At 47.1% G+C, this 26,447-nt stretch overlaps 1 protein-coding gene across 3 annotated transcripts in view; it reads right to left on the reverse strand.

The window, feature by feature from the left end:
- Positions 1 to 26,447, reverse strand: part of ARNT (aryl hydrocarbon receptor nuclear translocator) — a 125,676-nt gene that overhangs the window by 98,811 nt on the left and 418 nt on the right. For 2 of the 3 annotated variants that reach the window (XM_089678968.1, XM_089678967.1), the window contains exon 2: positions 1,117 to 1,222. The exons of the other annotated variant lie outside the window; for it this stretch is intronic. In XM_089678968.1, coding sequence (XP_089535094.1) covers positions 1,117 to 1,222 — 106 coding nt within the window. The remainder of the gene's footprint in view (positions 1 to 1,116; positions 1,223 to 26,447) is intronic. 3 annotated transcript variants of the gene reach the window in all.

The raw sequence follows: 26,447 nt of genomic DNA on the forward strand, positions 1-26,447 counted from the left end.
CAGTGCAGGGGTCTGAGAATTCAAAGCTGCCCACCAGCCAGTGCAGGGGTCTGAGAATTCAAAGCTGCCCACCAGCCAGTGCAGGGTTCTGAGAATTCAAAGCTGCCCACCAGCCAGTGCAGGGGTCTGAGGATTCAAAGCTGCCCACCAGCCAGTGCAGGGGTCTGAAAATTCAAAGCTGACCACCAGCCAATGCAGGGGTCTGAGGATTCAAAGCTGCCCACTAGCCAGTGCAGGGGTCTGAAAATTCAAAGCTGCCCACCAGCCAATGCAGGGGTCTGAGAATTCAAAGCTGCCCACTAGCCAGTGCAGGGTTCTGAGAATTCAAAGCTGCCCACCAGCCAATGCAGGGGTCTGAGAATTCAAAGCTGCCCACCAGCCAGTGCAGGGTTCTGAGAATTCAAAGCTGTCCACCAGCCAGTGCAGGGTTCTGAGAATTCAAAGCTGCCCACCAGCCAATGCAGGGGTCTGAGAATTCAAAGCTGCCCACTAGCCAGTGCAGGGGTCTGAGAATTCAAAGCTGCCCACCAGCCAGTGCAGGGGTCTGAAAATTCAAAGCTGCCCACCAGCCAATGCAGGGGTCTGAGAATTCAAACATGCCCACCAGCCAGTGCAGGGGTCTAAAAATTGAAAGCTGCCCACCAGCCAGTGCAGGGGTCTGAGAATGCGAAGATGTGGTCTTCTTCCAGGACAGATCAGAACCATTCTGATTGGTCAAAGCAGTCAAGTACCAGCATGTGACCAATCAGAATCATTCTGATCCATCCCAGATGAAGACTGACTTCAAATTCCCAGACCCCTACACCCGCGCTGGTGGGGGCTTCAAATCCCCAGACCCCTGCACTGGCTGGTGGGCAATGAAAACTTCTCCCAAGCAGGTAAGTGCAGCAGGGACGAGGGGTGGGGGGGGTGTTCGGTGTTAGTTCACCTTTTCATTTTTTGTGCAAAGGTGAATCTACATTTTAAAAATAGATTCTCATGCAAATACAGGGATAGTAATAAATAACGATTTCAGATTCAAGTCAATAGAGGCGCAAGCCAAGCTGACCTCTGCATCCTGAAATTCCCCTTCTAGAAATACAGTCACTGCCGCACCAGTCAGTCCTCTGTACTTACCCAGTGCGCCGCTTATTTGCTCTCTGCCCCATGGACCCTCCAGGCTGTGTGCTAGAACCTGGATTTCCTGAGGCCGCTCCAAGAGGTGGGACATCGGACGCCATCTCTACAAGAAATAAACAAAAGGAAATTGAATTAAAGTTGAATTCCAGACATGGCAATTTTTACATTGGCAGTAAAACCCTGTGGCTGAGTAGCATTTTTTCTGCCCCTCCTCAATCACCCAAGGCAGAGGCTGGGGGTGCACACATGCAGCAGCTGTGATGCTTTGCTTTACATCCACAGAGTGAATTATACCCCCCCCCCCTCCAATGCGCTCAGCAGGTGGTTCTGCACGCTGAGTGTGCCGGAGGTGTAATGAGGGTGCGCTGCAACCAAGCAGTTGTGGTGCAGGTTTTTGGTATTTAGGGTGTTAAAATGGTGGTGAGGAGGCAATACAACATTGTACTTCTGACGGAAAGTCCTGTTAGATGCCCCGCACGTCCCTTGCTGTACTTCTGGCGGTGGGTTCTGTTACATGTCTCTTGCTGTACTTCTGGCGGTGGGTTCTGTTACACGTCCCGCATGTCTCTTGCTGTACTTCTGGCGGTGGGTTCTGTTACATGTCTCTTGCTGTACTTCTGGCGGTGGGTCCTGTTACATGTCTCTTGCTGTACTTCTGGCGGTGGGTTCTGTTACATGTCTCTTGCTGTACTTCTGGCGGTGGGTCCTGTTACATGTCTCTTGCTGTACTTCTGGCGGTGGGTCCTTTTACATGTCTCTTCTTGTACTTCTGGCGGTGGGTCCTGTTACATGTCTCTTGCTGTACATCTGGCGGTGGGTCCTGTTACATGTCTCTTGCTGTACTTCTGGCAGTGGGTCCTGTTACATGTCTCTTGCTGTACATCTGGCGGTGGGTCCTGTTACATGTCTCTTGCTGTACATCTGGCGGTGGGTTCTGTTACAGTTGCAAGAAAAAGTATGTGAACCCCTTGGGATTACGTGGAGTTTTGCATGAATTGGGCATAAAATGTGCTCTGAACGGCATCTAAGTCACAACAATAGAAGAACACAGTCTGAACATAATACTACACAAACATTAGATGTTGCCATGGTTTAATTGCACATAACATGTAAACATTCACAGTGCAGGGAGGAAAAAGTATGTGAAGCCCTAGCTTAATGACTTTTCCCCAGAGATAATTGGAGCCAGGAGTGAGCCAACTTTGACTCCAATCAGTGTGATGATATTGGATGTGTTGCTGACAGCTGTCCTGCCCTTAAAAAACACACACCTGTTTTGGGTTTACTGGTTTCAAGAAGCACTGTCTGATGTGAACCATGCCTCGCAGAAAAGAGCTATCAGAAGACCTACGATCAAGAATTGTTGACTTGCATGAAGCTGGAAAGGGTTACAAAAGTATCTCCAAAAGCCTTGATGTTCATGTGTCCACGGTAAGACAGACTGTCTACAAATGGAGAAAGTTTAGCACTGTTGATACTCTCCCTAGGCGTGGTCGTCCTGTAAAAATGACTGCAAGAGCACAGCGCAGAATGCTGCATGAGGTAAAGAAGAATCCCAGAGTGTCAGCTAAAGACCTACAGAAATCTCTGGCACATACTAACATTTTTGTTGACACATCTACAATAAGGAAAACATTAAACAAGAATGGAGTACATGGGAGGACACCACGGAGGAAGCCATTGCTGTCCAAAAAGAATATTGCAGTACGTTTGAAGTATGCAAAAGAGCACCTGGATGTTCCACAGCACTACTGGCAAAATATACTGTGGACAGATGAAACCAAGATTGAGTTGTTTGGGAAGAACACACAACACTATGTGTGGAGAAAAAAAGGCACAGCACACCAACATCAAAACCTCATCCCCACTGTAAAACATGGCGGAGGGAGCATCATGGTTTGGGGCTGCTTTGCTGCCTCAGGGCCTGGATGGATTGTTGTCATTGATGGGAAAATGAATTCCAGAGTTTATCAAGACATTTTGCAGGAAAACGTACGACCATCTGTCCGCCAACTGAAGCTCTGCAGAGGATGGGTGATGCAACAGGACAATGACCCAAAGCATACAAGTAATTCAACAAAACAATGGCTGCAACAGCACAGAATACGCCTTCTGGAGTGGCCCAGTCAGAGTCCTGACCTCAACCCGATTGAAATGCTGTGGCATGACCTTAAGAGAGCGATTCACACCAGACATCCCAAGAATATTGCTACACTGAAACAGTTTTGTGAAGAGGAGTGGTCCAAAATGACTCCAGATCGTTGTACAGGTCTGATCTGCAACTACAGGAAACGTTTGGTTGAGGTTATTGCTGCCAAAGGAGGGTCAACCAGTTATTAAGTCCAAAGGTTCACATACTTTTTCCTCCCTGCACTGTGAATGTTTACATGTTATGTGCAATTAAACCATGGCAACATCTAATGTTTGTGTAGTATTATGTTCAGCAGACTATGTTCTTCTATTGTTGTGACTTAGATGACGTTCAGAGCACATTTTATGCCCAATTCATGCAAAACTCCACGTAATCCCAAGGGGTTCACATACTTTTTCTTGCAACTGTACATGTCCCTTGCTGTACTTCTGGCAGTGGGTCCTGTTACATGTCTCTTGCTGTACATCTGGCGGTGGGTTCTGTTACATGTCCCTTGCTGTACTTCTGGCGGTGGGTCCTGTTACATGTCTCTTGCTGTACATCTGGCGGTGGGTCCTGTTACATGTCCCTTGCTGTACTTCTGGCGGTGGGTCCTGTTACATGTCTCTTGCTGTACATCTGGCGGTGGGTTCTGTTACATGTCTCTTGCTGTACATCTGGCGGTGGGTCCTGTTACATGTCTCTTGCTGTACTTCTGGCCGTGGGTCCTGTTACATGTCTCTTGCTGTACTTCTGGCCATGGGTCCTGTTACATGTCTCTTGCTGTACTTCTGGTGGTGGGTCCTGTTACATGTCTCTTGCTGTACATCTGGCAGAGTCCTGTTACACGTCCCGCATGACTCTTGCTGTACTTCTGGCTGTGGGTCCTGTTACATGTCTCTTGCTGTACTTCTGGCCATGGGTCCTGTTACATGTCTCTTGCTGTACTTCTGGTGGTGGGTCCTGTTACATGTCTCTTGCTGTACATCTGGCAGAGTCCTGTTACACGTCCCGCATGACTCTTGCTGTACTTCTGGCTGTGGGTCCTGTTACATGACCCACATGTCTCTTGCTGTACTTCTGGCGTGTCTCTTGCTGTACTTCTGGCGTGTCTCTTGCTGTACTTCTGGCGTGTCTCTTGCTGTACTTCCTATCTATTTACTAATGCTAGCAGCATGAGGATTAAATACAGTCAATGATGATTGACAGAGTGAAGTTCCACCTTAAGATGTGAATCACTTTTGTAAATTAAAGACAGACAAAATTTGACATACAGGTTTTTTGTTTTTTTACTGCCCATGATCTGACGTTCACAATGACACATCACACGTGAAGGACAATCGCTGTTTGTGTGCATGCAGGACCAAAGTGTGCATTCGCCTTTGCACGAGGGAACGGTGGGGGGGGGGGTGCTTTTTCTTTTTTTATTGCTCTCAAAAGAAATGTAAGCATCCTGTGTGACAGCAATAGGCAGTGACAGGTACTCTATAAGACCCCAGATCCCTCCTCTGCCCTTAAAAGCATTTGATCAGTCCAAGATTGGTGTGATCAAATGCTTTTCGTTTGAAAAATGGCGCCGTTTACATCCCCTGGAAACAGGAAGTGATGTATGCTCATCGCTTCCGCTTTCCTATATCACAGAGGCGGACAGAGCAATTCCGGTCTTTGTTGGCCTCTATGATCATCCAGTGGAAACGCTGCCTGGTCGGTCAGGTGTCCCGGTGAGACAGAAGAGCCTGAGACAATGTAGAAGGCAGCAGGAGGGAATGTCCCCTCCCGCTGCTTGTAAAAGCAAGTCAGCGGCTAGTCAGCCACTAGGATTGCTTTTACAAGAGAGCCAACCTTCGGTTATCAGGATGATAACCAAAGAACAAGAAAACTGCCCCGTGCGCTCAAGAGTGGTGAAATGATGGAAATATTTCCAGTCCTTGAAAACATCAGCACATGCCTTGCTTCCCTCTAAAGGGTCAGGGAAAAATCTAAGAACTCACTTCAAAAACAAGGAAACAAAGGGCGCACCGGCCTACTGCATTACCTGAGAGTTTGCTTTATTGAGTTAAAACGAGATACAGTATCTCACAGAAATGAGTCCACCCCTAAGTGACAAGGTCCAAATTGGGCCCAATTAGCCATTTTCCCTCCCCGATGTCATGTGACTCGTTAGTGTTACAAGGTCTCAGATGTGAATGGGGAGCAGGTGTGTTAAATTTGGTGTTATCGCTCTCACTCTCTGATACTGGTCACTGGAAGTTCAATATGGCACCTCATGGCAAAGAACTCTCTGAGGATCTGAAAAAAGAATTGTTGCTCTACATAAAGATAGCCTAGGCTATAAGAAAATTGCCAAGACCCTGAACCTGATCTGCAGCACGGTGGCCAAGACCATACAGCGGTTTAACAGGACAGGTTCCACTCAGAACAGGCCTCACCATGGTCAACCAAAGAAGTTGAGTGCATGTGCTCAGCATCATATCCAGAGGTTGTCTTTGGGAAATAGACATATGAGTGCTGCCAGCATTGCTGCAGAGTTGAAGGGGTGGGGGTCAGCCTGTCAGTGCTCAGACCATACGCCGCACACTGCATCAAATTGCTCTGCATGGCTGTTGTCCCAGAAGGAAGCCTCTTCTAAAGATGATGCACAAGGAAGCCTGCAAACAGTTTGCTGAAGACAAGCAGACTAAGGACATGGATTATTGGAACCATGTCCTGTGGTCTGATGACACCAAAATCAACTGATTTGGTTCAGATGGTGTCAAGTGTGTGTGGCGGCAACCAGGTGAGGAGTACAAAGACAAGTGTGTCTTGCCTACAGTCAAGCATGGTGGTGGGAGTGTCATGGTCTGGGGCTGCATGAGTGCTGCCGGCACTGGGGAGCTACAGTTCATTGAGGGAACCATGAATGCCAACATGTACTGTGACATACTGAAGCAGAGTATGATCCCCTCCCCTTCAGAGACTGGGCCGCAGGGCAGTATTCCAACATAACAATCCCAAATACACCTCCAAGACCACCACTGCCTTGCTAAAGAAGCTGAGGGTAAAGGTGATGGACTGGCCAAGCATGTCTCCCGACCTAAACCCTATTGAGCATCTGTGGGGCATCCTCAAATGGAAGGTGGAGGAGCGCAAGGTCTCTAACATCCACCAGCTCCGTGATGACGTCATGGAGGAGTGGAAGAGGACTCCAGTGGCAACCTGTAAAGCTCCGATGAACTCCATGCCCAAGAGGGTTAAGGCAGTGCTGGAAAATAATGGCGGCCACACAAAATATTGACACTTTGGGCCCAATTTGGACCTTGTCACTTAGGGGTGGACTCACTTTTGTTGCCAGCGGTTTAGACATTAATGGCTGTGTGTTGAGTTATTTTGAGGGGACAGCAAATTTACGTTATACGAGCTGTACACTGACTACGTCACATTGTAGCAAAATGTCATTTCTTCAGTGTTAAAATGAAAACCCTCTTGGAGGATACTGAACTATTACTGAAAATCTTTTTTTGGAGGTATTTTCGCACGGCCATTATGGAATGATTCTGAAGGAATTATTGGAGAATACCTATGGGGAATATTATCCTAAAGGATTCTGTTTATTTTATATAGGGTAGGAATATTCACTCTAGCCACTTAGAAGTGCTCACGGCAGGGGCGGATTGACAACTCATGGGGCCCACGGGCAATGGGGGATCATGGGGGCCCTGTATCCTCACCCACACTCAAACCACACCCAAAAAAGCCTATGAAAGGTATCAGGGGCATCTCATGGGGCCCCCTACTGACCCCAGGCCCTCGGGCAGTGCCGAGTTCCCAAATTGTCAGTCCGCCCCTGGCTCACGGGGTGTTTCACATTGTCAAGTGATTCACGGTTATTCCCCTTTTTGCTATTTATTTCATATTTATATGTTTGGAATATTTGAGTTTATATTGAGGATAATACACTATCTAGTTTTTTTTATTTATGTTTTTTGGAGGTACACGGTGGATGTCTACATTGTATTTGGATTATTACATCGAAGGAATAAAGAATTGAGAAGATGCACTGACACCAAGAGGGTTTTTATTTTAGTTTTTGGACTTTCAAGGGTAAAAGTGTGACTTTTTGAGTGTCAATTTAGGGTTCTTGTTTATTTTATTTGGACACCTTTTTTTTGTATTGTATTTCTTCAATGTTGTCACGTGAAAAGATAGAATAAAATATTTACATAAATGTGAGGGGAGAAACTGTATATACTCACAAACGACTGTGTTGACAAAGGTATATCAGTATCCAAAGCAATCACATCACTATCACCAGGTCAGCTCCCAAAGCACGAGAAGACCCTCAAATCACTGACGCGTTTCAAGGGGCGATCACCTCTTCATCAGAGCTAATATCAATATGGACATCATCCTGGCATAACCACTTGAAGTCCAATTGTCTAGACGTACTGGTACGTCGCTGTTTCACAAGCGGTTATTCCTTCACACTGCGAATTACGCCATGACGCGTTTCGAGGGGCGATCACCTCTTCATCAGAGCTAATATATGGACATCATCCTGGCATAACCACTTGGGAGTCCAGTCGTTCAGAGGTACGTCGCTGGTCTGCAAGTGATTATTCCTTCACAATGCAAAATACGCCATGACGCATTTCGAGGGGCGATCACCTCTTCATCAGACCCAATATCAATATGGACATCATCCTGGCATAACCACTTGAAGTCCATTCGTCCAGACGTACCGGAACGTCGCTGGTCTGCAAGTGGTTATGCCAGGATGATGTCCATATTGATATTCGCTCTGATGAAGAGGTGATCGCCCCTCAAAACCAATTGCAGTCCAGACGTACCAGTACGTCACTGGTCTGCAAGTGGTTATTCCTTCACACTGCAAATTACACCATGACGCGTTTCGAGGAGCAATCACCTCTTCATCAGAGCTAATATACGGACATCATCCTGGCATAACCACTTGGAAGTCCAGTCGTTCAGAGGTACGTCGCTGGTCTGCAAGTGATTATTCCTTCACAATGCGAATTATGCCATGACGAGTTTCGAGGGGCGATCACCTCTTCATCAGAGCTAATATCAATACGGACATCATCCTGGCATAACCACTTGAAGTCTAGACGTATCGGTACGTCGCTGGTCTGCAAGTGGTTATTCCTTCACACTGCGAATTACGCCATGACACGTTTCGAGGGGCGATCACCTCTTCATCAGAGCTAATATCACTACGGGCATCATCCTGACATAACCACCTGAAGTCCAGTTGTCCACACTGTAATGGAACCGGACCCCGACTGCACTAGGGTATTTCCGTTAGATTCCCGCTTCCCTGTCCGAACACAGATCCACGGACACCACCGCTGACCAAACAAGACAAGACCAGACATGAAGGAAACCAGGAAATAGACTTCTTTATTTTAACCTCAAACAGGCTTTTTATACAATACACAGTGAGACTGATCACATGATCATATGCAAACGCAGCTATATACAGAAATAGACTTAACACTCCAAGCAGCAAGTTAATTAGGTTAGCTAGCTGGGTGATCAAAACAAAACGTGAAAGGAAATTCACACCTAGACAATGGTGGGATGAATTAGGATCTCACTAAAGAGCAGACGGTCCGGCTCCTTCAATTCACATGTCTAATTCAGAATCAACAACCAGGAATAGTCTTCATATAGCTGATAAATATTACTGTCACATCTGAAGTAATTCCAACCGCATTCTCAGCGTCCATTAGTCACCCTGTGCCCCTATGAGACACAGGGTGATTTACACAGAAGAGGGATATGGGGAGCTGAAACAGGGGTCTCTCCACTTCTCTGAAGTGAGCTGTGTTCCATGGGCCCCCCACCCAAAGTGACTCCCGTCACACACACATACCGGTACATCGCTGGTCCGCAAGTGGTTATTCCTTCACACTGCAAATTACGCCATGACGTGTTTCGAGGGGCGATCACCTCTTCATCAGAGCTAATATCACTATGGGCAACATCCTGGCATAACCACTTGAAGTCCTTTCGTCCAGACGTACCGGTACATCGCTGGTCTGCAAGTGGGTATGCCAGGATGATGTCCATATTGACATTCGCTCTGATGAACAGGTGATCCCCCCTCGAAACCACTGAAACCACTTGAAGTCCAGTCGTCCAGACGTACCGGTACGTCACTGGTCCGCAAGTAGGTATTCCTTCACACTGCGAATTACGCCATGACGCGTTTTGAGGGGCGATCGCCTCTTCATCAGAGCTAATATCAATATGGACATCATCCTGGCATAACCACTGGAAGTCCATTCGTCCAGATGTACCGGTACATCGCTGGTCCGCAAGTAGTTATTCCTTCACACTGCGAATTACACAATGACGTGTTTCGAGGGTCGATCACCTCTTCATCAGAGCCAATATCAATATGAACATCATCCTGGCATAACCACTTGAAGTCCATTCATCCAGATGTACCGGTAAGTCGGTCTGCAAGTGATTATTCCTTCACACTGTGAATTACGCCATGACGCGTTTCGAGGGGCGATCGCCTCTTCATCAGAGCTAATATATGGGCATCATCCTGGCATAGCCACTTGGAAGTCCAGTCGTGCAGATGTACCGGTAAGTCGCTGGTCTGCAAGTGATTATTCCTTCACACTGCAAATTACGCCATGGCGCGTTTCGAGGGGCGATCGCCTCTTCATCAGAGCTAATATATGGGCATCATCCTGGCATAGCCACTTGGAAGTCCAGTCGTCCAGACGTACCGGTACGTCGCTGGTCTGCAAGTGGTTACTCCTTCACACTGCGAATTACGCCATGACACGTTTCGAGGGGCGATCACCTCTTCATCAGAGCCAATATCAATATGGACATCATCCTGGCATAACCACTTGAAGTCCATTCGTCCAGACATACCGGTACGTCGCTGGTCTTCAAGTGGTTATGCCAGGATGATGTCCATATTGATATTTGCTCTGATGAAGAGGTGATCGCCCCTCAAAACCACTTGAAGTCCATTCGTCCAGACGTACCGGTACGTTGCTGGTCTGCAAGTGATTATTCCTTCACACTGCGAATTACGCCATGACGCGTTTCGTTTCACGTTTTCGATTGGCTCTTCATCAGAGCCGATATCAATATAGGCATCATCCTGGCATAACCACTTGAAGACCATTCATCCAGATGTACTGGTAAGTCGGTCTGCAAGTGATTATTCCTTCACACTGTGAATTACGCCATGACGCATTTCGAGGGGCGTTCGCCTCTTCATCAGAGCTAATATATGAGCATCATCCTGGCATAGCCACTTGGAAGTCCAGTCGTCCAGATGTACCGGTATGTCGCTGGTCTGCAAGTGATTATTCCTTCACACTGCGAATTACGCCATGACGTGTTTCGAGGGGCGATCACCTCTTCATCAGAGCCAATATCAATATGGACATCATCCTGGCATAAACACTTGAAGTCCAGTCGTCCAGACGTACCGGTACATCGCTGGTCTGCAAGTGGTTATGCCAGGATGATGTCCATATTGATATTCGCTCTGATGAAGAGGTGATCGCCCCTCGAAACCACTTGAAGTCCAGTCGTCCAGACGTACCGGTACATCGCTGGTCTGCAAGTGGTTATGCCAGGATGATGTCCATATTGATATTCGCTCTGATGAAGAGGTGATCTCCCCTCGAAACCACTTGAAGTCCAGTCGTCCAGACGTACCGGTACGTCGCTGGTCCGCAAGTATTTATTCCTTCACACTGTGAATTACGCCATGACGCGTTTCTAGTGGCGATCGCCTCTTCATCAGAGCTAATATCAATATGGACATCATCCTGGCATAACCACTTGGAAGTCCAGTCCTCCAGACGTATCGGTACGTCGCTGGTCTGCAAGTGGTTATTCCTTCACACTGCGAATTACGCCATGACGTGTTTTGAGGGGCGATCACCGCTTCATCAGTGCCAATATCAATATGGACATCATCCTGGCATAACCACTTGAAGTCCAGTCGTCCCGGTACGTCGCTGGTCTGCAAGTGATTATTCTTTCACACTGCAAATTACGCCATGACGCGTTTCGAGGGGCGATCGCCTCTTCATCAGACCCAATATCAATATGAACATCATCCTGGCATAACCACTTGAAGTCCATTCATCCAGACGTACTGGTACGTCGCTGGTCTGCAAGTGGTTATGCCAGGATGATGTCCATATTGATATTCGCTCTGATGAAGAGGTGATCGCCCCACGAAACCACTTGAAGTCCAGTTGTCCAGACGTACCGGTACATCGCTGGTCCGCAAGTATTGATTCCTTCACACTGCGACTTACGCCATGTAAACCCGGATTTTTTGCAGCAGGGGATGCAAAGGTATTGCATGCATCCCCATAACGGCATACTGGGACAGCTGCTGCATCCCAATGTGAAGTGTCCCCATTGCCAGAATACAGATGCAAAGCGGGGAGGATTCCCCAATCCACATCAAATGTGTGGATGGGGGAATCAAGTCTTTTTTTTTTCTGCTCAACCTGCTGGCTGAAGGGAAAAAAAAGTTACACATTTTCTGGCAGTTTTAGTGGCTGGGAGCATTTCTAGAGGATCACCGAGTATTTTTTTTGTACATGCAGGGTCTTTCCAGGGATGCAATGAAAGGAACATGTTCATGTACTGCAGAGATGTATTGAATGTTTATTATTTCATCCTGACATACACTTTAAGCAGCAGCAGTCAAGCACAGCGAAGAGAAAAAAAAATGAAAGCGGAGGACGGCCTTGCTATATAGAGCCATTGCACACAATGTTATTCCCAGGTGTCATCGTATCCTCTCCACCTATTCCAGCGACTTTCACTCCTTTTAGATTTCAATTCCTATATATAACCCTTCAAAAGGAAACCACTCACCGTTTACAATTTCCGTTTCTGCATTTCTTTTACTCCTCCTTATAGTACAGTCATAGTACACAACACTGGAATGAAGAGGTTCTGTCATCCATCTAAAAATCAATACTTCGGTGATAAGTGGCGCTGTGCGGAGTCGGCCTGTAGATTATTTAACCCCTCGCCCTCCAGAGGATTTACCCCCCTTCCTGACCAGGCCATTTTTTGCGATACGGCTCTGCGTTACTTAAAATGACAATTGAGCGGTCATGCAACGCCGCACCCAAATGAAATTTACATCCTTCCCCCCACAAATAGAGCTTTCTTTCGGTGGTATTTGATTGCCTGTGCGTTTATTTTTTGCGCTATAAACAAAAAAAAAAAAAAAGACTAACAATTTTGAGAAAAAAACAATATTTTTGGCTTTTTGCTATTAAAAATGTCCAGTAAAAATTTTTTTTAAAACTCAATTAATAAATTTAGGCCAAAATGTATTCTGTTACATGTCTTTGCTAAAAAAAAAAAATCCCAATACGTGTAAATGAATTGGTTTATGTGAAAGTTATAGCGTTTACAAATGGCGGTTTATATATATAGTGGAATTATTTTTTTCTTTTTAACTAGTAATGGTGGCGATCAGCGATTTATAGTGGGACTGCGGTGGTCAGTCTGCCACTGGGGGGGAACTGACTTGGTGTCACTGACATCCCAATGACACGAACCTCCCAGTTCACACCGCGCGGGCCGTGTTTTGCACGGGCACGAGAGCCCATTCATTTGAATGGCCTCCCGTGCCTGTGGCACGCAGGGAAAGAGGTCCCTGCACTTCTTTGGAAAACGCAGCTGAGGTTCCCAGTATGGTTGCGTTTCCCAGTGCGGGCGGCGTGCCATTAGAATTAATGGCACCCACCCGCGGGTCCGCATTTCTCTGTGCGGGTGAAGCGGCTGCACGGATTTTCGTGCGGATCCGCAGTGGCACCACCCACACAGATGTGACCCTAGGGTAATACAGTGATCAGTGCTAATAAAAACTGACACTGTACTAATGGCACTGGGCAGGAAGGGGTTAACATGTGGGGCGATCAAAGGGTTAACTGTGTGCTGTTTCACTATGTTGGCTGTGTTTCTGCTTCACTGTAAGCACACTGCTTTGTATGGCTGTGCTATGCAGAGCCATACAAAGCAGTGTGCAGGAGCTGACAGGAGAGAGATCTGTATTGTTTACACACAGGTCTCTCAACCGTCGGAAATACTCGGCGATCACCGGGTGCCGGCAAGTAATCACCCGCCAGGACCTGGTGATTGACAGCCAAGGCCGTGAGTGCCCCCTACCCGGAAATGCGAAAATCACATACCGTACAGTTTTTCTGCTATAGGGCGACATGGAACCGGTTAAAGTAGATGTAAACCTCAGACATTAAATATGAACAAAGCATGCCTCTCTACAGTGTGTGCTTGTCTCAATCCAGAGCACTAAGTGTCAATCCTGTCTGCTGTCTCCTTCCTCTTATCAGCACGAGTCAATTCCAACAAGTTTTCATGACACCAAGAGAAAAAAGGTGACAGGGGAGGGAGCTCCAGTAGAGTGACAGCCTCAGCTCTGTACCTGGGTGAACAGCTCCAATCAGCTCTCCTCACTGAGCTCTGCAAAGTGTAACTTCAGCTCTCCGCCCCCTTTTTTCGAATAGCTCAGAAAAGCTTTATATATTCTGCACTTTGAACGGATGTAGAGAAGACTGCAGATAAACAGGTACAACTTATGTGGGAGGATTTGTTTCATCTCTGTGTATCACCTGAGGCCAGTCACTTCACTGGGTACATGGAAGGGTTGGCATCCACCTTAAATGTTTTGGATACTCCAATGGGATTCTTCTGCAATAGTTCCTGACACTATTCCTGTTCACCTGCTTGGGAGTTTTAGGTGTTTCCCACCCACCTTTGTGCGATCCAGCTCTAAACCAGAAGGGATGGTGGGAACCCCTCATAATGGGCACAGCAGGTGTATAGACCTGGGAACTCAGCACAGGGATGGTGGGAAGCCCTCATAATATTCACAGCAGGTGGAAAACGCAACTGTAATGGGAACCGAGGTTCCCCTGCGGGCTGCGTTTTCAAAAGAAGTACAGGGACTTTTTCCCTGCGTGTCACGGGACACGGGAGTCCATTCAAATGAATGGGCTCCCGTGCCCATGCAAAACGTGTCCCGCACAGCCGCATAGATGTGAACCAGGGCTTAGTGTTGATCATCTCCTCCCCGGACATTGTGATTGATAGCTCTGTTCACACTGCCTGGGGAGAAGACCGGCTCTGGAGTGATCAGGGAGCAATGGCCAGTTCCTAAATCCAAGATGGCGGCAAAAGAAGATCAGAAGCTCTGTTCACAATGCCTGGGGAGAAGACCAGCTCTGGAGTGATCAGGGAGCAATGGCCAGTTCCTAAATCCAAGATGGCGGCAAAAGAAGATCAGAAGCTCTGTTCACAATGCCTGGGGAGAAGACCAGCTCTGGAGTGATCAGGGAGCAATGGCCAGTTCCTAAATCCAAGATGGCGGCAAAAGAAGATCAGAAGCTCTGTTCACAATGCCTGGGGAGAAGACCGGCTCTAGAGTGCTCAGGGACAGACAGCCAGTTCCTAAATCCAAGATGGCAGCAAAGAAGATCAAAAGCTCTGTTCACACTACCTGGGGAGAAGACCGGCTCTGGAGTGCTCAGGCACCAACAGCCAGTTCCTAAATCCAAGATGGCGGCAAAGAAGATCAGAAGCTCTGTTCACAATGCCTGGGGAGAAGACCGGCTCTGGAGTGCTCAGGGACAGACAGCCAGTTCCTAAATCCAAGATGGCGGCAAAGAAGATCAGAAGCTCAGCGGTGCAGAAGACACTGCTGGACCTCATGGGCTGGCAGGTCCGTCCTTCCTATACATCAGCAGCTACAGTACTTGTGGAAGGAGTTTCAGCAGAGCTGGGTGAGGTTCTTGGTAACATTTTACAATGACATGTGATCATTTAAATACACAATTGTAAACACGACTACAATCCGCAGAATATAAAAGGTAAATAGCGTATTAAGTTTACTAGTCCATTAAACCTCGTAATAGCCGAACTGAAATGTCTGCATGACACAAAGACTTCACAACTGGGGAGGAGACAAGAACTGTAAATCTGTCTGATGGAATACCATGGGATCTACAGAGAAATGCAGGTCTACATGAAAGGTACAATACTGGTTTCCCCCAGGTTCACACAGGCATTTTTTCTGCCGCGTTTTGCAGAAACACAGTACAGTCCATTTAAAAACCACTTCCATACCGGGCACTTTTACCCCATTCCTGCCCAGGCCATTTTTCAGGTTTCAACGCTCTCACACTTTGAAAGACAATTGCGCGGTCATGCAACATTGTACCCAAACTAACATTTTATCATTTTCTTCACACAACTAGAGCTTTCTTTTGGTGGTATTTGATCACCGCTGGGGTTTTAATTTTTTGCTGAATTAACAAAAAAAGGCTGAAAAGATCTGAATATTGATCAATCCTGAAGTACTGACAGCCAATCTAATTTCTTGAGGTCCAAGAATGTCAGAATAGTACAGATATCCCCCAAATGTCAGGACGGTACAGATATCCCCCAAATGTCAGGACGGTACAGATATCCCCCAAATGTCAGGACGGTACAGATATCCCTCAAATGTCAGAACGGTACAGATATCCCCCAAATGTCAGGACGGTACAGATATCCCCCAGATGTCAGGACGGTACAGATATCCCCCAAATGTCAGGACGGTACAGATATCCCCCAAATGTCAGGACGGTACAGATATCCCCCAAATGTCAGGACGGTACAGATATCCCCCAAATGTCAGGACGGTACAGATATCCCCCAAATGTCAGGACGGTACAGATATCCCCCAAATGTCAGAATTGTACAGATATCCCCCAAATGTCAGAACGGTACAGATATCCCCCAAATGTCAGAACGGGACAGATATCCCCCAAATGTCAGGACAGGACAGATATCCCCCAAATGTCAGGACGGTACAGATATCCCCCAAATGTCAGGACAGGACAGATATCCCCCAAATGTCAGGACGGTACAGATATCCCCCAAATGTCAGAACGGTACAGATATCCCCCAAATGTCAGAACAGTACAGATATCCCCCAAATGTCAGAACAGTACAGATATCCCCCAAATGTCAGGACAGTACAGATATCCCCCCAAATGTCAGGACAGGACAGATATCCCCCAAATGTCAGAACGGTACAGATATCCCCCAAATGTCAGAACAGTACAGATATCCCCCCAAATGTCAGGACGGGACAGATATCCCCCCAAATGTCAAAACAATACAGATATCCCCCAAATGTCAGAACAGTACAGATATCCCCCCAAATGTCAGGACAGTACAGATATCCCCCAAATGTCAGGACAGTACAGATATCCCCCAAATGTCAGAACAGTACAGATATCCCCCCAAATGTCAGGACAGGACAGATATCCCCAAATGTCAGGACAGTACAGATATCCCCCAAATGTCAGGACAGTACAGATATCCCCCAAATGTCAGAACAGTACAGATATCCCCCAAATGACCCCTTTTTGCAGAGTAGACAGTCCAACGTACTTCATAAGAGGCATGGTGAGTTTTTTTGAAGTTGTATTTTTTTTTGTCATAATTTTTCGGAAAATTAAAAAATTAAAAAAATTATTTTCACTATTTTTTTTTACATACTGTCACCAGTGCAGTACAGCGTCATTATATAACTGGCATGGCGGTGATCAGGGACACTGACTGGTGACAGTATGAAAAAAAAAAACTATAATTCTTTTTTAATTTTTTATTACATTTTTTTTTTAAGATTTTTTTTTCATATTTCATTATGACCAAAGTAGTAGTACTAGTACACAATGGATGGCATGAATGAAGCCATCCATTGTATACAACTGTCATGTGAACTGCTGTGATTTTTTTTTTTTTAAATACTGTTCCCAAATATACTGACATATATTTAAAATACTAAAATATTCAATATATTAAAAAAATTTATAGAGAGAGAGAGAGAGAGAGAGAGAGAGAGACAGACAGACACATTTTTGGAATGCATTTACAAATATATGTAAAAATATATGTTAAAATTATGTTATTATATGTTTAAAAAATCTGAAGAATATATTTAAAAAAATATTTTTCATATATTTTGTAATATATAAAAAACGCATTTCAACATGATAGATATAGATATATATATATATATATATATATATATATATATATATATATACACACACACACACACATACGATAGATAGATAGATATGGGAAGGATAGATATATAGATAGATAGACAGACAGACAGATATAGAATACGGCCACAATTGTAGTATTTCAAATATATGTCAATATATTTGGGAAGAACATTTTTAAATATATTTCATATAAATGTTTCTTCCATGCAGGATGATGCAACAGTAAGAGACACAGCAGATGTGCAACACTTCTGTCTTAGAAGAAGATCCTGTTGACAGCTAACCGGAGATAATGAATTGAACAGGAAAGCAGAAGGATGTGAAATGAAGAAGTTCACGAAGGTCCTGCGCAGTTTCCTCCCTCCGCGGCCTGTAGATGGGAGTACCATCTTATGGGTCTGTAGGGAATCCCCGATTACCAAGTATTCTGCACAGCAGTCCACAGGGACTGAAAGCAATTGGTACCCAGCATTCAGAAGTAGTATGGGTCTCTCACACTGTGCTGTCACTGTTAGGTCCTTTTCAAACAGGGTGGAATCCGCTTTCTCAGGGGAATCTGTCCACTGTCCATGGCAAGGTACGTCATATCCGCCCGCCCTTTGGTTCCTGGGTTATATATGTCATCAATCCCAGGAATCAATGGGCGACGTGGAAGGTTGGCTTGCTTCCGTTGCAGGTTGTTGGATTGACAGTTGTCAGAGCAACAGGGAGGGAACTTCCGCTGGCGCCGCCATTGCTATGGCAACCTTCAATACAAGGAAGGCGCCACACCTTCGCACTGCGCAGGCGCGAGATCAGGAGGTGCATGATGAGTAACCAGCAGAAACATTTCCCGGAAGAATGTCCAAGTGGGCTTCAGATGCCCACACTGAAGATGGAACCTTGCAGAATCAGAGGGTCCAGTAAGTAACTTTTTTTTTTAACCTCTTCCTGATAAAAAGGAGGATGGGAGTACTGCTGATGCAGGTGAACGTTTCTAAACTTCCCCCCCGCATCCATTGCCTGTGCACGCGGCACCGTGATCAGTGCCCACTGTGTCTGTACAGATCGCTGTACGGGACCTCTGTGAGAGGTCCCGATTCACGTGATCACTGATTGGCCAATCAGTGATCACATGAATAGTAGTAAACAAGATGTCAATTCCAGACATCATTGCTTACTACTTGTGAAATCTGTGAATGATCACAAAGATCACATGGTACAGGGCTATTCACAACAGCCTTCTACCATGTGACAAGCTGTGACCAATCACCGCTCTCACAGTATTTCTCAATGGCTGCAAGAATGCAGCTAGAGAGAAGGAGAAATGATTGATTTTACAGCCTTTATGGGTGTAAAAGCAATCAGTGTAAAAAAAGAATAAAACAAAAAATCTTCATCACCCCCCACAAGTAGAACAGTGTCACTATGTTAGAAAGAAAAACAAAAAAAAAAACAAACAAAACAAATAATATAAAAAAAATAAAATGTAAATGAAGTTTTAGAAAAATTATAATTTTTGGTTATAAAGTCATTTTTTTTTTTTTTACTAAAAAGAGAGATGAATACATTTTGATTTATGAAGAAAGATTATCTATTTGCAAAATGTTATAAGAAAAAACCTTTTTTTCAAAATTTTTGGACTTTTTCATTTATATAGCAAAAAAATAAAAATCCCATACCACCAAAATAAAGTTTTATCTGTCTCAAAAAAATACAAAAAAAATGCATATAGGTACAGTGTTGCATGACCGCGCAATTGGCATTCAAAGTGTGATAGCGCTGAAAGCTGAAAATTGACCTGGACAGGAAGGGGGGGTGAAAGTGTCCGGACTTGAAGTGGCCCACAAACTATTGCAGGTACAGTTTATGCCAAGTTGCATGGCATAAGCTGCAGCTCTGACGGTGTCACATTTAGGAGATATTCATTTTATCTACAGGTAAGCTCAGGGGCGGACTGACAACTCATGGGGCCCCCGGGGCAATAGGGGATCATGGGGCCCTTGTGTCCTTGCCCAAACTTAAAAAAGCCTATGAAAAAGGTAGCAGGGGCATCTCATGGGGCCCCCTACTGACCCCGGGCCCTCGGGCAGTGCCCGAGTTTCCAAATGGTCAGTCCGCCCCTGGGTGAGCTTTATTAGAAGCCTACCTGCAGGTAACAGTAGAGATGAGAGTTTACTGCCACTTTACTGTATCCACAGGCAGCAGACAATTGTGGTACAGAAGGCCGAGGTTGTAGGAGGACACCAGCAGAACACTCTCCCCAATACCGTGCTTCCTTCCTATGACGGGGACATCTTGCTTTCATTTCCCAGCTCCCTTGTAAAGTCGCAGCACACTATACTAACCCAGCCTAACAGGCCTGGAGGGTGCAGGACGGCTCCGCACACCCAGCTGTGTTCACATTTTTCCATGCTTCTTCTTCATTTGTAGTCCCTCGTAACATCTACCAGCTGACACAATAAAACTGAGTTCTTCATAAAAAAATAAAAAAGACCTTCCAACATCTTGCCTGCCGAACGTCTGCAGAAAAGGAATTTGCAGAGCCGAATTTATGGGAAAAGGGTTTATTGTAAAGACATGACGTGATTCTTTACTGGACGAGGACTGGCTGCGTGCGTGTTCAGGGCAAACATCCACCGCCACACGGATAATAGTATGTCAATGTTACGGGAATCCCCGGGGGGTGGACATTAGGCAAACAGCAAGGTCACCGAAATACATGGAGGTGGACACTAGGCAAACGGCAAGGTCACCGAAATCCCCAGAGGTGGACACTAGGCAAGCAGCAAGGTCACCGAAATCCCCGGAGGTGGACACTAGGCAAAAAGCAAGGTCACCGAAATCCCCGGAGGTGGACACTAGGCAAACAGCAAGGTCACCAAAATCCCCGGAGGTGGACACTAGGCAAACAGCAAGGTCACCAAAATCCCCGGAGGTGGACACTAGGCAAACGGCAAGGTCACCGAAATCCCTGGGAGGTGGACACTAGGCAAACAGCAAAGTCTCTTTTCTGTATAGATGCCAACATTTTAAGCCAACTGCTAAAAACAAAGCTTGCAGCATTATCCAGATGGGGGAACGAGAGAAAAAAAAATTTCATCTCCAGATCTCCAGAACAGTAGATCCCTCCAGCATTAAAGTGTTACTAAACCCCAGACCCTGCATTCACTATATTCGCTCTCCCCTGGACCCGCATTCACTATATTCGCTCTCCCCTGGACCCCGCATTCATTATATCCGCTCTCCCCGGACCCCGCATTCATTATATCCGCTCTCCCCGGACCCCGCATTCACTATATCCGCTCTCCCAGGACCCTGCATTCACTATATCCGCTCTCCCCCGGACCCTGCATTCACTATATCCGCTCTCCCAGGACCCTGCATTCACTATATCCGCTTTCCCAGGACCCTGCATTCACTATATCCGCTCTCCCAGGACCCTGCATTCACTATATCCGCTCTCCCCCGACCCTGCATTCACTATATCCGGTCTCCCCGGACCCTGCATTCACTATATCCGGTCTCCCCCGACCCTGCATTCACTATATCCGCTCTCCCCCGACCCTCCATTCACTATATCCGCTCTCCCCCGACCCTCCATTCACTATATCCGCTCTCCCCGGAACCTGCATTCACTATATCCGCTCTCCCCGGAACCTGCATTCACTATATCCGCTCTCCCCCGACCCTGCATTCACTATATCCGCTCTACCCGGACCCCGCATTCACTATATCCGCTCTCCCCCGCACCCTGCATTCACTATATTCGGTCTTCCCGGACCCTGCATTCACTATATCCGGTCTCCCCGGACCCTGCATTCACTATATCCGGTCTCCCCGGACCCTGCATTCACTATATCCGGTCTCCCCGGACCCTGCATTCACTATATCCGGTCTCCCCGGACCCTGCATTCACTATATCCGGTCTCCCCGGACCCTGCATTCACTATATCCGGTCTCCCCGGACCCTGCATTCACTATATCCGGTCTCCCCGGACCCCGCATTCACTATATCCGGTCTCCCCGGACCCCGCATTCACTATATCCGGTCTCCCTGGACCCCGCATTCACTATATCCGCTCTCCCCGCACCCTGCATTCACTATATCCGCTCTCCCCGGACCCTGCATTCACTATATCCGCTCTCCCCGCACCCCGCATTCACTATATCCGCTCTCCCCGCACCCTGCATTCACTATATCCGGTCTCCCTGGACCCTGCATTCACTATATCCGGTCTCCTCGCACTCTGCATTCACTACATCCGCTCTCCCCGGACCCTGCATTCACTATATCCGCTCTCCCTGGACCCTGCATTCACTATATCCGGTCTCCCCGGACCCAGCATTCACTATATCTGGTCTCCCCGGACCCAGCATTCACTATATCTGGTCTCCCCGGACCCAGCATTCACTATATCTGGTCTCCCCGGACCCAGCATTCACTATATCTGGTCTCCCCGGACCCAGCATTCACTATATCCGGTCTCCCCGGACCCAGCATTCACTATATCCGGTCTCCCTGGACCCTGCATTCACTATATCCGGTCTCCCTGGACCCTGCATTCACTATATCTGGTCTCCCTGGACCCTGCATTCACTATATCTGGTAAAACGCATCAAAAACGCACACGTCCCTTTCAGTTGAAGAAAAGGAGGGGGGAAAAAAATTAACTGCAATGCATAAAAAACACACTGGAACGTGCCAAAAACACACATGCAGAAATGCATCCAGAATGCATTTGGACTGATATGGTTGTCAGTGTCATAGTTCATATCAGTGCTTGCAGTTCCGGTGCGTTCCGGTTGCAGAAAAATAAGTAGAACAGGCTGCATTTTTTCTGCACAGAACTGTACTGAAAAGTGGTAAAACGCATCAAAAACGCATGGAAACACATAAAACCGCATTGGAACGCACGTGTCCCTATTTAAATTGAAGAAAAAGAGAGGGGAAAACAATTTAACAGGACTGCTTAAAAAAGCACCGGAAAGCGTAAAAAAACAAGCATGCAGAAATGCATCTGGAATGCATCTGGACTGCAGTTCTATAGTGTGAACTGGCCCTACAAAGAACTGGCTGCAGGAAGACAATGAACAACCAACAGGGGGGTGCACTGAGCCCCCACAGCAGACCCACCATGGCCTAAAATATTACTGCCGTATGATATCTATAGAAAAACATATCGTATAGGAAACAAAGTCAGAAAAAGGTGTATGACCTGACCTACAGGGGAGCATGGGTCCCATCCAGGGGCAGGATAAAGGTGTATGACCTGACCTACAGGGGAGCATGGGTCCCATCCAGGGCCAGGATAAAGGTGTATGACCTGACCTATAGGGAAGCATGGGTCTCATCCAGGGGCAGGATAAAGGTGTATGACCTTACCTACAGGGGAACATGGGTCCTATCCAGGGGCAGGATAAAGGTGTATGACCTTACCTATAGGGGAGCATGGGTCCCATCCAGGGGCAGGATAAAGGTGTATGACCTTACCTATAGGGGAGCATGGGTCCCATCCAGGGGCAGGATAAAGGTGTATGACCTTACCTATAGGGGAGCATGGGTCCCATCCAGGGGCAGGATAAAGGTGTATGACCTTACCTATAGGGGAGCATGGGTCCCATCCAGGGCCAGGATAAAGGTGTATGACCTTACCTATAGGGAAGCATGGGTCTCATCCAGGGCCAGGATAAAGGTGTATGACCTTACCTATAGGGGAGCATGGGTCCCATGCAGGGGAAGGATGAAGGTGTATGACCTTACCTATAGGGGAGCATGGGTCCCATCCAGGGGCAGGATAAAGGTGTATGACCTTACCTATAGGGGAGCATGGGTCCCATCCAGGGCCAGGATAAAGGTGTATGACCTTACCTATAGGGGAGCATGGGTCCCATGCAGGGGAAGGATGAAGGTGTATGACCTTACCTAGAGGGGAGCATGGGTCCCATGCAGGGGAAGGATGAAGGTGTATGACCTTACCTAGAGGGGAGCATGGGTCCCATGCAGGGGCAGAATAAAGGTGTATGACCTTACCTAGAGGGGAGCATGGGTCCCATGCAGGGGCAGGATGCTATAGTGCTGGGGGTTGTACATAAATCCATCCAATGGGAGAGCTAAATGACACAACGCATCACCAACCAGCAGATATGATTCATACTGTTCCTGCAAAGAGCAGCTGTCTGGATGGACATTATAGGTTTCTTTACAGATATCTAATAAATAATTCTGAACAACATACTCCTGACCCTTGACCTCTGCTCAACATACTTCTGACCTCTGCTCAACATGCTCCTGACCTCTGCTCAACATGCTCATGACCCTTGACCTCTGCTCAACATACTTCTGACCACTGATCAACATGCTTCTGACGTCTACTCAACATGCTCCTGATCAACATACTCCTGACCCTTGACCTCTGCTCAACATGCTCCTGACCCTTGACCTCTGCTCAACATGCTCCTGACCACTGATCAACATGCTCCTGACCCCTGACCTCTACTCATCATGCTCCTGACCTCTGCTCAACATACTAACCTCTGTTCAACATACTCCTGACACCTGATCAACATCTGACCTCTGATCAAAATACTTCTGACCCCCTGATCAACATACTCCTGACCCCTGATCAACATACTCCTGACCCCTGATCAACATACTCCTGACCCCTGACCTATGACCAACATACTCCTGACCTATGACCAACATACTCCTGACGCATGACCTATGACCAACATACTCCTGACCCCTGCTCAACATACTTCTGACCCACCGATCAACATAAGTCTGACCCCAGATCAACATACATCTGACCCCAGATCAACATTCGTCTGACGCCCGGATCAACATATTATTAACCTCTCAACATACTACTAACCTCTGTTCAACATACTCCTGACCCTTGACCTCTGCTCAACATACTTCTGACCACTGATCAACATGCTCCTGACCCCTGATCAACATACTCCTGACCCTTGACCTATGCTCAACATCTAACCACTGATCAACATGCGCCTGACCTCTGCTCAACATTCTCCTGACCCTTGACCTCTGCTCAACATACTCCTGACCACTGATCAACATGCTCCTGACCTCTGCTCAACATGCTCCTGACCCCTGGTCAACATGCTCCTGACCCTTGACCTATGCTCAACATACTCCTGACCCTTGACCTCTGCTCAACATACTTCTGACCACTGATCAACATGCTCCTGACCTCTGCTCAACATACTACTGACCTCTGCTCAACATACTACTAACCTCTGCTCAACATACTACTAACCTCTGCTCAACATACTACTAACCTCTGCTCAACATACTACTAACCCCTAATCAACATCTGACCAACATACTTCTGACCCCTGATCATCATAACCCTGACCTCTCAACATACTACTAACCTTGATGAGAATAAAGGACATCCAAACAATCCACTTTGTTGAAACGAGATAAAACCAATACAGACAGTACAGTACAGGGGGGGGGGGATTGGCAGGTAGACGTGTTTCACGCTAAAGACAGCGCTTATTCATTACATTATTATTTGGGGTCATGACTAAGCGCTGTCTTTAGCGTGAAACACGTTTACCTGTCAGTCCCCCCCCCCCTGTACTGTCTGTATTGGTTTTATCTCGGTTCAATAAAGTGGGTTGTTTGGAGTGCAGCGATCGGACGTCCTTTGTTCTCATCTATGCAGCACAGGAGCCGGGCTAACACCTACAGGAGGAGTTGTGATCGGAGATTGGGAGTCTCTCCACCTTGTTAGTAGTATATGTTTACCACTGCTCCTCTCTTCAACATACTTCTGACCCCTGAACTCTGATCAACATACTCCTGACCCCTAACATACTCCTGACCCCTAACATGCTCCTGACCCCTAACATGCTCCTGACCCCTAACATGCTCCTGACCCCTGCTCAAACATGCTCCTGACCCCTGCTCAAACATGCTCCTGACCCCTGCTCGTGACCCTGAACTTTTATCAACATAATACTGACCCCTGCCCTCTGATCAACATGCTCCTGACCCCTGACCTCTCAACACACTACTAACTTCTGTTCAACATACGTCTGGCCCACGGCCTCTGCTCAACGTACTTCTGGGCCTCTGTTCAGCGTACTTATCAACATACTTATGACCCCCGAACAACATACTCCTAACCCCTGACCACTGCTCAACATGCTCCTGACCCCTACTTGTGACCCTGAACTTTAATCAATATAATACTGACCCCTGACCTCTCAACACACTACTAACCTCTGCTCAAGATACGTCTGGGCCCCTGAACCCTGCTCAACATACTACTGACCTCTAAACTCTGATCAACATACTCCTGACCCCTGCTCAACATACTCCTGACCCCTGAACTCTGATCAACATACTCCTGACCCCTGAACTCTGATCAACATACTCCTGACCCCTGAACTCTGATCAACATACTCCTGACCCCTGACCTCTGCACAGCATACTCCTGACCCCTGAACTCTGCACAGCATACTCCTGACCCCTGAACTCTGCACAACATACTCCTGACCCCTGAACTCTGCACAACATACTCCTGACCCCTGAACTCTGCTCAACATACTCCTGACCCCTGAACTCTGCTCAACATACTCCTGACCCCTGCTCAACATACTCCTGACCCCTGAACTCTGCTCAACATACTCCTGACCCCTGAACTCTGCACAACATACTCCTGACCCCTGAACTCTGCACAACATACTCCTGACCCCTGAACTCTGCACAACATACTCCTGACCCCTGAACTCTGCACAACATACTCCTGACCCCTGCTCAACATACTCCTGACCCCTGCTCAACATACTCCTGACCCCTGCTCAACATACTCCTGACCCCTGAACTCTGCACAGCATACTCCTGACCCCTGAACTCTGCACAGCATACTCCTGAGCCCGAACTCTGATCACTCTACCCCTGACCGCAGAACTCTGCACAACATTCTACACATACATGGGGATCTAAGGGTGCAGCGTTGTCACCCTCCAGATCGCTCCGGTGTGAATGAGGGCAGACAGCAGAGTTGCCATCACTTTGGCAGACTTCCTCTCACTTCTAGTTGTGTCACTGAGACAGGAAATGAAAACAAATCGCCACAAATGGGATT

The sequence above is a fragment of the Staurois parvus genome, unplaced genomic scaffold, assembly GCF_062004578.1.
Source record: "Staurois parvus isolate SC_StPar_1 unplaced genomic scaffold, SC_StPar_1.0 ptg000213l, whole genome shotgun sequence".
In the NCBI taxonomy this organism is placed as follows: domain Eukaryota; kingdom Metazoa; phylum Chordata; class Amphibia; order Anura; family Ranidae; genus Staurois; species Staurois parvus.